The following is a 14,278-nucleotide window of genomic DNA, read 5'->3' as shown; positions in this document are numbered from 1 at the left end:
GAAGAAACTAGATAGAAAAGGAATGGTAGAAAAAGACACAGGCATGATGAGAAAACATACCAGACAAATATAAACATACTATTGGAAAGAAAGGTATTTTTAACATCAGATAGCATAAAATGTAAGCAATAAAGAAAATATAGCTCTCACCAATTCTAACCATGTTAAAAAGATATAGCTTCCATTAAAGTAAAATTAGGCAACCAACACCTACTTCTAATAAATATTACTACTAAGTAGGAGAGTTAGGCTAATGACATAGAAACCCAGTTTTTTATACCATGAGCCTATGAAATGACCTCTAGAAAATCTCAAAAGCAGGTGCTTTGGGTCTCAAAAGCAGGTGCTTTGGGTACAGCTTTCAGCAAACATTTGCAATTATCTTTAAGCAGTAAAAAAATGCATGCCTGTAACCCTACAGATACGTGAATGAAGTCTCAATACAACTGTTTACAGTGTTGCCAAAGTTTGCCTTGCTTTCCAGACATCTCACCTGAATGGGTGGCCTTCATCTGATTTCTGGATAGCTTGGATCACACCCTTGTATATCCTAAAGCTGATAGTCACAGAGAGCAGGGCCAAGGCAATGTAAGCCGTTACGCTCACAATGCTGAACACTGTCAATGAAAGTAGCAGGAATAAGCTGGCACCAAACACCACTCCAGTCTTCTTAATGTCTCTCCAGTACAGGAGGTCGACAACTACAAATAAAAAGAGAAGAAATCGAAATTAGAACATCATTTTAACCATTTAGATTTGGCACATTTGTATTTGCTCCACCCCACCTCTTCACCCCCTCCTCCCCGCCCAAAAAAGGTCTCTAGGGAAAGTCAAAACCTAAAATGTTAAAGATTAACTTCATACACTACGTTGTATATTAAAATAATACCTGCATCTATTTCTTTTTACTATAAAATGTTTCTAATGCAAATCTATGTCCTACATTCTAAATCATTCTGGCTATAAAAGTTTTTCAAATCTCCCAAGCCCAGCATAGCAGACTTCTAATCCAAAACAACTTTTCTTAAAAATTCATCTTGAGGTTTTCATCTTCATTCAATGCATGATATATATTCAAATAATAAAAGAAAGTCTTAGCATACACTCACAAAAATGAGATACTTCAGTGACACAAAAATATATTTATCTACAGAAAACGACTAATTCAAAAAAATGTTGAGAAACTGAAAGCTACTAAAAACTACACATATGAGTTTTACAGCTCTGCTTTTAAGAGACTGCTCTTTAAAAAACTTAACAAAATTGTAATGTAATCTGGCTATCGTTAAAACAAAAATGTCCTACGAAGCAAAAGAAAAAAAAAAAACCTTAAGATTACCTGAAAAGCTACTTCCCTCTAGGAGTAGTTATGTATATAATGCCACAAAAATTTAGGTGTCAAAGAAAAAAAAAGAACTAAACATGTCCCACTGTTATATAACGTTTATTAATAGTAAGGAGTCAAAGCCTAACTTAGCAATTTTGCTGTTGGCCTATGGCCACAGGGCCACTATGGAGATCAAATACCCATAGGCCTATGGTCTCAAGATGGGGTTTGTACAACCCAGGGAGAATTCTGCAGTGTGCCAAGAGCTCTTGAATTCACATGCAAAACACAATTCATCTCTCTCTGCATTGTAAACAGTTGGGGAGGGGGAAGAACACTCTTATAGTAACCTTCAATATCACCACTATTGGTGACTAAATGCAATATCATCACGATTCCTTACCATCATTAAAATCTACTCAGTAAAACCTGATTATGAGATTAAATGACTTTAGACTTGAGAGGTATACACAATATATATTAAAGTCTAACCAAATTGCCCAATATAAGAGTTTTTGTCCCAACAGTTTCATTGACTAGATAAGAATTATTTATAGTCAGAATATACTGCCTGCTAGCTTAATAAATATTTAGATCTATACAATAGTTAAAATTCTAACAGTTCATAATTCTGGTGCTTTGGTGTGAGTCAAGTCAATTTCCCTAACGTTGCTGATACAGGAATAATCATGTATATAATCCAGCATTATGCAGTGATAAAAGCCTAAAATAAATTTAATTGCATGAAAGTACAGCAAACCCTAACCTACTTCTTCCTTTCCATCTATCATACGGGTTTCTAGAAATAAGGTCTTTTCAATCAGTGCGAGAGCTCTGGTAAACACATAAGCAAGCCCACGCATATTGTGTGAAAACAGCTATATGAGAGGAATCAAAGCAAACACCCTGAGAGCCTTGGTGACACCAGTCCCGGGGGGCCAAGCTGAGCTGCAAAGGTTAGAGCACTGAGAGGGAAAAGAGGGAAGAACAGCTAAGAGAGATCAGACTGGGCCTGATAGTTGCACATAAGACAAAATTAATACGACCCTCAAAAGAAAGGTCTGAGAGGCAATCTATGCTGTTACAACGTCACCAAGTATAGAAGGGTTTCAATCCTTTTTTTTTTATTTTGCAAAGGAATTTAAGAGCTTATTGACACTGCAAGGATGAAAAAGTATTCGTTTCTAGCAAACAGAACTGCAGCCTTAAAATTAAAGAAGACTTAAATGAAAAGACATCCCATGTTTATGGATTAGAAAACATTGTTATTAAGATAGTAATGCTATTCAAACTGTAATCTTTATCAAAATCCTAAGCAGCTTTTTAGCAGAAATTGGCAAGCCAATTGTAGAAATCACCTGGAAATGCAGGGTGTCCAGAATAGCCAAAAACATCTCGAAAAAGAATCAATTTGGAGAACACTTCCCTTTTTCAAAACTTCCTACAAACCTACAGTGATCAAGACCATGTAGTAGTTGCACAAGGATGGAGAGAGATCAGTGGAATAAATTAAGAGTCCAAAATAAACCCTTACATTTACAGTCAACTTGATTTCAACAAGGTGTCAAGACAAGTCAATGAGGAAAATAAGTTTCTTTCAACAAATGGTGCTGGAAGAATAAAATTGGACCCTTACCTTACATCATATATAAAAAAATGGATCAAAGACGTAAAAAGCTTAAACTATAAAACTCTTGGAAGAAAAAAAAAATAGGTACAAATCTTCATGACTTTGGATGGGAGAGTAAAATTCCACCACTGTGAAAAACAGTTTGGCAATTGCTCAAAAAGTTAAAACACAGAGTTACAATATGACCCAGCAATTCCACTTCTAGGAATTTCTACCCAAAAGACTAGAAAACCTATGTCCACACAAAAACTTGTACATGAATGTTTATAGCAGCACTATTCATCATAATCAAAAAGAAGAAACACCCAAATATCCATCAACTGATGAATGGATAAACAAAATATGGTGCCCTGGCCGGTGAGACTCAGTTGGTTGGAGCATCATCCCATGCACCGGAAGGTCATGTTTGATTCCCAGTCAGGGCACATCCCCAGTGTGGGTTCGATCCCTAGTGGGGCGTGTACAGGAGGCAACTGATTGATGTTTCTCTCTCACATCAATGTTTTTCTCTGTCTCTGTCTCCCTTCCTCTCTCTGAAATGAAAAGAAAAAAAAAAATCATATATATATATATATATATATATATATAGTATAGCCACACAATGAAATATAATTGGGCCAGGAAAAAAAAAGTGAAGTACTGATACCTACTACAAAAAGTTTGAAAACATTCTGCTAAGTGAAAGAAGCCAGACACCAAAGGTCACATAGCTGTGTAAGTCTGTTTATATGGCATGTCTGGAGTTGGCAATTCTATAGTGACTGAAAGTGGCTTCGTGGTTGCCAGGAACTGGAAGGAGTGGAGATGGGGAATGACTGCTAAAGGAGGCTGGAGGGATGATGAAAATGTTCTGAAATTAGATAATGGTGATGGTTGCACAATTTTGTGGCCATACTAAAAATCAACGAATTATATACTTAAAAAAACTAAAAAGTAAACTAAAAAATTTACTTGTTTTAACATCTTTTTGTCTGCTAGGTTTAAACTCTACAAGAAAGCATGTTGTCTTATCTACCATATCTTGGAGCTGAGTACAAAGCTTGAACCAACTAAACTTTCAATAAATAGTACTGACTGACTGATTAGAATGAATGCATACTTTATGCCAATTTAAGGCATGCACTAATTCTAATTAATTTATTCAAAAACGCTTCTATGTTTTGGATTTAACATTTGTTTTAAACTATTTTTAGATATCTACATTTACAAAATAACAAATAGCAATGCTTTCAGATAATTTACGCAAATTTTGTTTTATGGGCTTGTATCTCCTTGTAGATTCTGAAGGACTGATGAGTGCCTTTCATCTTTATATTGTCATTATCTGCTTCAATAATATTTGCTGTCAGAATGGTATGTAAATAGTGGCCAGATTATTCTTAGAAATAAAAACATTTTAATTAAAGACTATAATATTTTCAAATTAAAACAATGGACATCTTTAAATAAAGAAACTGTTGGGTCACTAAAATGCTAATTTTGGGATCCTCTGTAATCCCTTTACTAGTTCTGTTTATGAATGAAGAGTTTAATGGCCTCTTTATTCTTGAGAAACCAAAATTAAGATACAGGGCTTGTAAAAGGATAGCATAACCTTTCATGGTTCCTCAGGTCTCCTGTACTGCAGAATAAGCATTAATCACGCACAGTAACCTAATGCTACTTTACTTTTATATAAAATGCTCATGAAATATACTTTTAAAGATCTAAGATTAATTTAGCAATAGTCTTTCCTCTTAACAGCTGTGGGCAATACTTATGAATTACTAAAATAATGCTGAGCAATTTTGTCATTTAGAAAAAAAGTGATTGTCTACTCATTTTCAAAATGTGAATAATATTTTTATGATGTGCCATGCACAGAGCTGTACCATCTTTTATTTTAATATATTTTATTGATTTTTTTTTACAGAGAGGAAGGGAGAGGGACAGAGAGTTAGAAACACTGATAAGAGAGAAGCATCATCAGCTGCCTCCTGCACACCTCCTACTGGGGATGTGCCTGCAACCAAGGTACATGCCCTTGACTGGAATCGAACCTGGGACCCTTGAGTCCGCAGTCCAACGCTCTATCCACTGAGCCAAACAGGTTAGGGCTGTACCATCTTTTACCAACTAAAATTTTAATTTAAAATAATTGAGTGCACTGCCATCCTTCCTTCAAAATAAAAACTTCTGGCCCAGCAAAGAGTTAGAAAAGTTGTCTACATCTGGTAATCATAAACTATCATCTGTCATAGCTAAAAATAGTGCTAGTACATGCAGAAGTCATCCAATTACATTTTGCCTCAAATCAAATTCTTACTGAATCTCTTTCCTTGAATAGCCTGAAGTCAGGTTTCAACTTTAAAATCTTTTGTCTATCAGGAGAAAAAGTTGAACTAGTAGTTGGTCACAATAATACTGGGAAGGAATGGTTCTAGGAAAATACCTACTTCTTAAACAAAAGCAAATATTAAGTTCTCTTTAACAGAGTGAGGTGAACAATGAGTAAGGCAGTTAAATAGGAAAATTAATAAACAAATATTAAAATTAGAGTATTAAAATGTTAGTTGCTATTTTTCACAATCATAATCTTAATAATAAATAATTATGTATTAATTAGAAATCACAATCCTTAATCAAATTCTTCTCAACTGCTAAGAAAAGTGACAAAAATTCAGAGTCAATCATTTAGCACTACATAGTAAGCTTTTACTTCCATGTAGTAAGCATTCACTTGGCTAATAAATAACAGGTGACGGTCCAGAAAAAGATCTGTGCAGAGTGGGAGCTTAACTTTCTTCCATTTCCATCAGCATGCCCAATTAGATGGCTGAACTTAGTTTCCCCGTGTGTGAAATTAGGAAAACGAGAACCTCCTAACAAGGTAGTTTAAACTGAAAGGAAATGTCATATGTGGAAATAAAGGTGATATTTCAAGAGATAAAGTCAAGCAGGGCAATCGAATATTAAATGCAATGCTTAACTAAGCTCTGATTTTTTTTTTTAAGGTGAATTCAACTTTCTCTGAAAGGACTGCTAACTTGGTTTTAGTTAGCAAGTATCAGATAGATGGATACCTAGTATTGCTACAAAGTACCTTAATCAAATACCTGGCAAACCAGCATCTCTCCTGGCTTTCTTTTCTTCCTGTAACTAGAGTCTTTGAAAGACACACACAATTTCAGATCCTTGTCTCTTTCATCACTAAATCTTTCCTGCCTTAATTCTGACAACATTACAGTATATTGGTCAATTTCAACCACCACACATCTAAGGAAAAATCATTTTACGTAAAACTAGCATAAATTCTATACTTGAGTTTTCTATAATAATTTAGTAATTCCCTATTCTGAGCAAGGAACTGTGCAAGTACTTTGTATGCATTACCATTAATCACAACAACTCCATAAAGTATTCATTATCTGCTACACACAAGACAACTGGGACTTAGAAGTATTATTAAATAAATTGTGCAGGCTTACAGATTGAAATTCAGTCTGATCATGAAGGTCTCATTTTTTCCATCATACGACATTTTGTATTTAAAAGTGTATGTCAGTACTTAACTTTGCTTTTTATCCTACCTGAGGATCCAAATAGTATTTCAATATCAATTGGAGGAGAAGCAATTTACTAACATCATGAGCAGAGTTATATACATGAGCAGAGTTATATACATATACAATTCCAGTAATATAGGTTCAATGATAATAAATCATGTTCTGTTTAAATTGCAAAATGATTCCTAGAAGCTATCTAAATGGTCTCACTTTGAAAATAAAAATTGGAAACTATATCCAGATAAAACAACACAAATCAACCACAATGCAAAATTGGAAATCTTTCTAATAATGCAGGATTTTATGAGTGTGATATTATGAGTGATATTGGAGAATTACTCCAAAAAAGATCCAATAGACACTTCAACCAGATCATCTGACCTCAAAAGATTAAGAGAAGCCACTAAGAAAGTTAATAAAACCCTTGAACACTTTCTGTAAAGGGACATCCTATATGATCCACTGAGAAATTCAACCATGAAGTAAAAGATGCCATTTTGTACTACCAAATAATTCTGTGGTAAAATTTACACACACTACAAGCCCCAAAACTTGATTTATCCTCACTTCATTCTAAGAACTTATCTACGGCTGTGATTACACCCTGTTTCATTAAGAATAAACTAAAACTTGTTTTCATAGCTGTTGGTTTTGTTTCAAGGTAAGTCTTTATTAGCTATGAAATGAGTTTGCTTCAAGTAGTCTTTTTTCCCCTACACTGTCTTTAAGTAGAAAATGTTTCAATACATGACATAAAGGTAAAAACTACCTGTGGTTTTTAGTTGCTTCTAAGGATAACCAAACTTCTCTGAGTAGAAAACTGTGAAGTTACCACACATGCCTCATTTATAAGTTAATTAAATTCACCAATATACTAAATTACTTCATATAGTTTTCAATACCTCCTTTAATCCTATTGATTCTATTTCCAGCTTTATTATTAAGAGGACAAAAAAATTACAACAAAAAATAATTCTAACCTCACACTTCCAATCTCAAAAAATAATTTTCCCTGCACAGGAAAATTCATATATGTAGCAAATTCCACTTTCTCTAAGGTAAAGCTAAATAAATATGCTCTCTCTAAGCACATTATTTACACATATTTTGAGCCAATGGTTCTCCCTACCTGCACAGACTTTAACAATCTTCAGTTGTGAAGGATGTCACAGTAAGGACTCTTCTTATACAAAATCTGTATTTCTGATAAATTTTGATAAGCATGTGGTTGTTTATTTTAAATTACTAGAATTGAGCCAAGACTCAGACAAATGAATGCCTAGAATTAGAGTACACATTGGTTCAATGCATAACATACTATGGTGTAATTTTACTTCTTGTTGGCATCCAAGCATTATAAGAAATGGGCACCATGCCAAAACCGGTTTGGCTCAGCGGATAGAGCGTTGGCCTGCGGACTGAGGGGTCCCAGGTTCGATTCCGGTCAAGGGCATGTACCTGGGTTGCGGGCACATCCCCGGTGGGAGATGTGCAGGAGGCAGCTAATCGATGTTTCTCTCTCATCGATAACTCTCTATCTCTCTCCCTTCCTCTCTGTGAAAAATCAATAAAATATATTTTTAAAAAATAAAGAAAGAAAGAAAGAAAGAAAAGAAACGGGCACCAGACCTTGCTCAAAATCCTATTTTCTACTAATAGAAATTAAATAAAAAACATTGTTCTGTAACTCTAGAAACTTGACAAGCTTAATAAACTGGAAGGGAGGGGGACTCAAAGCAAATTACTAACACAAAAAAAAGAATGAACTTCATTAATAGGGAAACTAGCTTGGTTGTACACACTCAAAAATAAATGCTCACTGAGTAAATGGCTAATAGTACAGATAAACAAGGTAATATCTCTCTTCATATCACTGACCAGAATAATCTACATTTTAGATTAAAAATACACAAATAAGTGTATATAACAAAGAACAGCTATAATTCCTCTCATTTTTATGGAAAGTCAGAATTTTAGCAAATCTAGAGTCTGAGAGTAGAAATTCCTAAATTTCCCTCATTGTCAAATTCTTAACAATAGATTTGCAGGGATATCATTCATATTTGATATTTTTTAATCTTTCACTTACTCTGAGCTCTTTAGGTAAATGCTACATAGTACAATATAGTGATGATAGAGTATTTAAGGAGAGACAATAGTATTTCAGTGTCTATCAACACCTTACATAAATGCCGAAGAGGTGATTGGATTAAAATGTGAAAGCCATGAAGTAGATTTAAATAGATATATTTACACATTTTATAATGCCCACCTCCACCCCCAATACAGACACAACACACCAAGTAACGTAAGTCAGCATTATCCATGGTAACACAGAGAAATAAAATGTGGTCTCAGAATACTGCTCCAAAGATGCAAAGAGGAGCACTGGCTAACTTAAATTTAGTAACATCCTTTAGCCTAAATTCTAGCAAGAGGTGGAATTAACTCAATAAATAAAAAGGTGATGTAGGGGATACCTACAGACCAGAATAATAATTCTATTCACCGCTTAAATATTTTTCCTACATTCAAGCATGTAACCCAATCCCTAAGGACGAAGAGAAATTATACTCCTGGCCCACAGGGTTCCCGCTAGGCTTAACCTTTTGACAACACTAAACAACTAACACCTACCTTCTTTCATGGCTTGTGTAATAGACTACTGCCTCTTTTATTGTAGAGTGAAGATCATACAAAAAGAAATATATACCATGCTCAATAAGATGCCACAACTATTAATGAATAAAATATCAAAACATGGGTCATTAACTTTTATCTTCAGTTGTTCAAGTACAAATATAAATTGTAAAAAAAAAACACACAAAAAAAACAACAGCCCTGTGTCACAAGCTATGTGGTCCTGAACAAATAATCTCTCTAGTTTTCTTGGGTTCCTTACCTATGAAATGAGAACATTAGAAAAAAAAAGACTGGTAAAATGACTTGTCTGCAGGTATAATCTAAAACTCCTGGATTTATAAAAGTTGCTTAATTTACTTAACTGTTCCTTTAAGAAGGGATAAAGTAGGAAATCCCTTTCCTTATTTCTCCCACTTGAAAAAACATTTTTAAAAATTTTCCAAGAATGCACAAACAGAGTTCAAGGCCAGGAGTAAACCTGGCTGAACATCAGAGCTCTCAGCCTCTTACTTGATTGAGAAGCTGTGGAGAGTCAACAAGGAGACCTACTGTTGAAGCCACTGTTCCTGCCTTCAAGGAATTTACAGGCTAGAAAAAGAGCCAAGATATACATATAAATAACTTTAATAAAAGCTACAGCCCAGCCTGCTGGCATGACTCAGTAAGTCGAGCGTGGACCTATGAATCAGGAGGTCACAGTTCAATTCCCGGTCAGGGTACGTGCCCAGATTGTGGGCTCGATCCCCAGTGTGGGGCGTGCAGGAGGCAGCTGATCAATGATTCTCTCTCATCATTGAGGTTTCTATCTCTCCCTATCCCTTCCTCTCTAAAATCAATTTAAAAAATATATTTTTTAAAAAGCTACAAAATGAAAACCAAGAGATGGGAGTTCTGAGGAACACTAGGTTACCTCCATCTGAGAGGATCAGTGAACACCTCAAGGAGGACTGGGCTGTTGATAAGCACAACTTGGACAAAATGAAACGGGGCAAAAAGGCATTCTACACAGAGAAAAAAACACAAGCAAATGCAAAGAACAGGCATGTTTAGGGAACAAGTCCTTCCGTGTGGATGGAGACAAAATAATGGGATATGGGATTATAAAAGATGGGACTAGAACAAGCATGTCAAACTCGCGGCCCACAGACTACATGCCTCGTTTTATTTGGCCGTGTTAGCCTTTGCATTTGACATGTTTGCACTAAACCATGGAATGCCTTATAAAAGTCCAAGATAGACGGTATAAGCTTTAATTGAAAAGTAAAGAAAAGCCCCTTAAGTGCTATAATCAGAGGAACACTCTTGGAACATTAACTAGGATATAGTGGCAAAACCAGTTGGGAGTCCTGGTGAGGAAATAGAGCACTGAGACTTGGGTAAATAACACCAAGAGGCCATTTCCACCATTGCTCTCACTACTTATCCATATAGGGAAAAACATGTGCAAATTTACTTTTTAAATGTAAACCTGGTTCTCATCAAGTAATACACTTAAAAACTGACAAAAACAGCTCTCTCAGAAAGAGTTAAAATCAACATAAATGCATAGTTAGTATTTAATCTTGGCCAAGGTTTCAGGACACTCCCATAGATTGCTCAAAATAATTTGTACAATCTTGCTGGAGGGTAGTTTTGCAACAAATGCCTAAATATTATAACCCAGCAATTTAGAAATAATCATGAATAAAAACCAAGATTTATATTCAATTATATTCATTTTAATATAGTTCATACTTGAATATTTAACTGTATGGGATTAGTAGAACATACTTAGAATACTACAAGCATTAAAACAATGTGGACTATCTTTTAAATGAAAGGAATTTCCCCCATTTAGCGGGGGAAAATGATTACAGAACAAAATGTGCCATATTACCCTCCAACACAAAACCACTCTGTGTGAAGGGATGAATGCCTAAACAATAGACTTCAACTAAGTTTAGAATGGAAAGTAGAGGGTCTTTCTCTAATCAATAGGTCTCTCAATTGGTTAACACCAAAGTCCCCTTCTCGGGCATTTTTTTGGTGGGGGGAGGGGGCCTTCCCAGGGGTTAGGGAGGCATTTATTTCAAGCAGCAAGACCCCTGCTCCTCTACCTGAATGTCGGTGTATGTATACACCTATACCCATATAGTCAGTAACCTTAAGCTTTCGAAGAAATGGAAAGGGGCTTATCAAAAGCAAAAATCAGGGAGCCCAACAACCACCTTTGCAAGGAAGTATGCTCCAGAAATGGTTCAAAGCTACCGTATCTTAAGGTACAGTCAAACTGAATTCTAATTCTAGAAACATTTCTATCCCCACCCTACAAAACTTCCCTCAAAGGTCATTCCTATAGCATGTTAAAAGCCAAATTCAAGAAGCCACTACTAATAATGGACAGCAGTGCACATATTCCTAAAATTCCACAGAGTCCGCACCATTTCTCAGTCTTCATATTAAACAGTTTCTCTGAATTTAACCACTCACTCCTTCTTAAAAATTCTCTCCTCCTTACAACACTATCCCGCTTCTTTTACTGCCCTGACTACAACTTCCTGATCTTTCCGGTGCTTCACACCCACACAATGTTGGTTTTAGGTTTTCCTTCATTAATCTTCAGCTCTTTCTATGCAAACACAGTAGTCCAGTCTTATCAATCCATGGCCTGGAAATAGTAAATGGAAAATCCAAAACCTAAGCAGTAAGTTTAAAATTGAACACCATTCTGAGTAGCATGATGAAATCTCAGGCTGTTCCACTCCCACCTGCTCAGGATAGGAATCATCCCTTTGTCCAGCGTATCCACATTGCATATGCCTCCAGTCCTTGAGTCACTTAGTAGCTGTCCTGGTTATCAGGTCAACTGTGGGTTCTTAGTTCAAGTAACCCTCATATTACTTAATAATGACCCCAAAGTATAAGAGTATTGGTGCCGGCAATGCGGATGTGCCAAAGAGAAGCCATAAAGTGCTTCCTTTAAGTGAAAAAGTAAAAATTTTTCAACTTAATAAGAAAAATATCATATGCTGAGATTGCTAAGATCAATGGTAAGACCGAATCTTCCATCTGTGAAATTGTGAAAAAAGTAATAATAAATTTGGGCTAGTTTTGTTGTCATACCTCAAATGCAAAAGTTATGACCACAGTGAGTGATAAGTGGTCAGTTAAGATAGAAAAGGCATTACATTTCTGTGTGGAAGACATGAAGAGCACACGTGTTCTGACTGACAGCAGTGTGTTGTGCCAGAAAGCACTGAGCCTATACAAGGACTTCAGCTAGAGATCCCCTAAAACCAGTGACCATATTTACATAACTTTCATTACTGTATATTGTTATAATTGTTTTATATTATTAGATACTGCTGTTAATCTCTTACTGTGCCTAATTTATCAATAAAACTTCATCATAGGTATGTACAGGGAAAAACATAGCCATAGGCTTGGTACTATCCTTGGTTTCAGGCATCCATGGGGTCTTGGAATGCACTCCCACAGATAAACAGGTACGGTACTCCTATCCTCGTTCGTCTCACTTTGTATTCAATTCCCAATTCTTTATCATTAAAGCTGTCATGTCTCTGAGCTTCAGAGATATTCTATCATCACTTCATATTTGAAGTTTCTAAAACCAAGCTTGGCAGTATTCCTACCTACTCAAGCTCTATTTCTACAAATACTAATGCCCTAGCACTGCCAATGTTTTGCTGTGACTGAAATTTCATGTTGCCCTTTGAGCGCCTCCTTCACCCTAGTCCCACAAATCTATGTCAAATGTCAAGTATTCCTTCTTTCTCAAATCTGTCACTTCCATTTTATTCCTATTTCAGGCCAAGCTCAGGCACTATGTGCCTTAAATTCGGGTACATAGAGTCAGCCTAACTGTTCTGAGTTCTTCTCCAAATTATTTCACATAGCACCCCAAACCAGTCTTTCAAACTTACTATATCTTATTACTCTCTACTTTAAAACTTCCAAAGGCTCTTTATTCCCTTTATGGTAAAGTCCAAAACCCAATGTCTTCTGCAATCCGGCACACAGTATCTTGATAGGACCACAGAACACCAAGACTGGAAGCCTAGAAATCATATACCTAAGGAAACTAAGACCCAAAGGGGTAAGTGTCTTACTCTGGCCAAAATCAAAACATACCAGAACAAAAACTTGAAAGCCTACATTGATGTTTCCTAAATTTGTAATTCATCATTATAACATGAATTAGATCAGGATGCATAATATGAAGATTGCCAGGCCTTTCACCTGTAAATTCTGATTTGGTAGATCTGAGTATAATCACAGGAATCTGAATTTTTAAGCACCATGTGATTCTTATATTCAGAGAAGTTTGAGGAAACCTGACCTAGATCTTGCAAATCTTCTATTTAATCACATTAATCTTATTTTTCAACTATTGTCCTGTAAATATTCTGTCCTACCCAGAAAGTTCTATATAGTGTCTCAGTTAATACCATGCTTAGTGGTTATATCATTCTTCCACACCACCCAAACCCCAAAACTACCCATTCCTTATTATAAGTTCTTCGAAATCTTTTGACTGCCTTAATCAATGCTTTCCATATAACCTCAATAATCAAGTACTGTGTAGATTCCAATTTTTTAAGTATCCTAAGAATAACAGAATATCCAAGATGAAATATATATTAAAAATAAAAATTATTAGTATTGGTCTGAGCCTGAAAGATAAGATGTCTTAAAAACTAGTTCATCAGTGGGGAAAAAACCAAAACAAAAACCCCAAATGATTTTAAACCCTGAAATCAGAGTACCTCTCATTTGTTATACCACTGTATTTCCATTAGATGACTAGATGTGCTTAAGGGGATGGGGGGGATGAGACAGTAGAAAAAATGGGCCTAAATATATATTTTTAAATATATCTAGAATCTAGTTCTTTCTTCTACTGTCACACACTTTCCATAAAACTCAATCCATGTCAGCCTCAGCTTTTCACTGATTTCCATTTAAGTCATAACCTATAATCTACAACATTAAAATTAACTACTGGTAAAGAAAATACTAAAATATAACTTCGCCAATGAATCTGAAATAGGTAAAGTTAGTCTTACCAAGTAAAAAAGCCACAGACAAGGACTAAAAAATATTAGGCCATTGTACTTACATACAAAGTGAGGC

The 14,278-nt window shown here is 35.5% G+C and overlaps 1 protein-coding gene across 6 annotated transcripts in view; it reads right to left on the bottom strand.

Moving 5' to 3' along the window:
- RTN4 (reticulon 4) overlaps positions 1-14,278 on the bottom strand; it is a 54,789-nt gene that overhangs the window by 13,135 nt on the left and 27,376 nt on the right. For all 6 annotated transcript variants that reach the window (XM_059659815.1, XM_059659814.1, XM_059659813.1 and 3 more), the window contains one exon: positions 494-701. In XM_059659815.1, the coding sequence (XP_059515798.1) occupies positions 494-701 (208 nt within the window). The remainder of the gene's footprint in view (positions 1-493; positions 702-14,278) is intronic.

This window comes from Myotis daubentonii, chromosome 12 (genome assembly GCF_963259705.1).
Source record: "Myotis daubentonii chromosome 12, mMyoDau2.1, whole genome shotgun sequence".
NCBI lineage: Eukaryota > Metazoa > Chordata > Mammalia > Chiroptera > Vespertilionidae > Myotis > Myotis daubentonii.
Note: the sequence above shows the minus strand (reverse complement) of the source record. Positions and strands in the feature narration are given on the sequence as shown.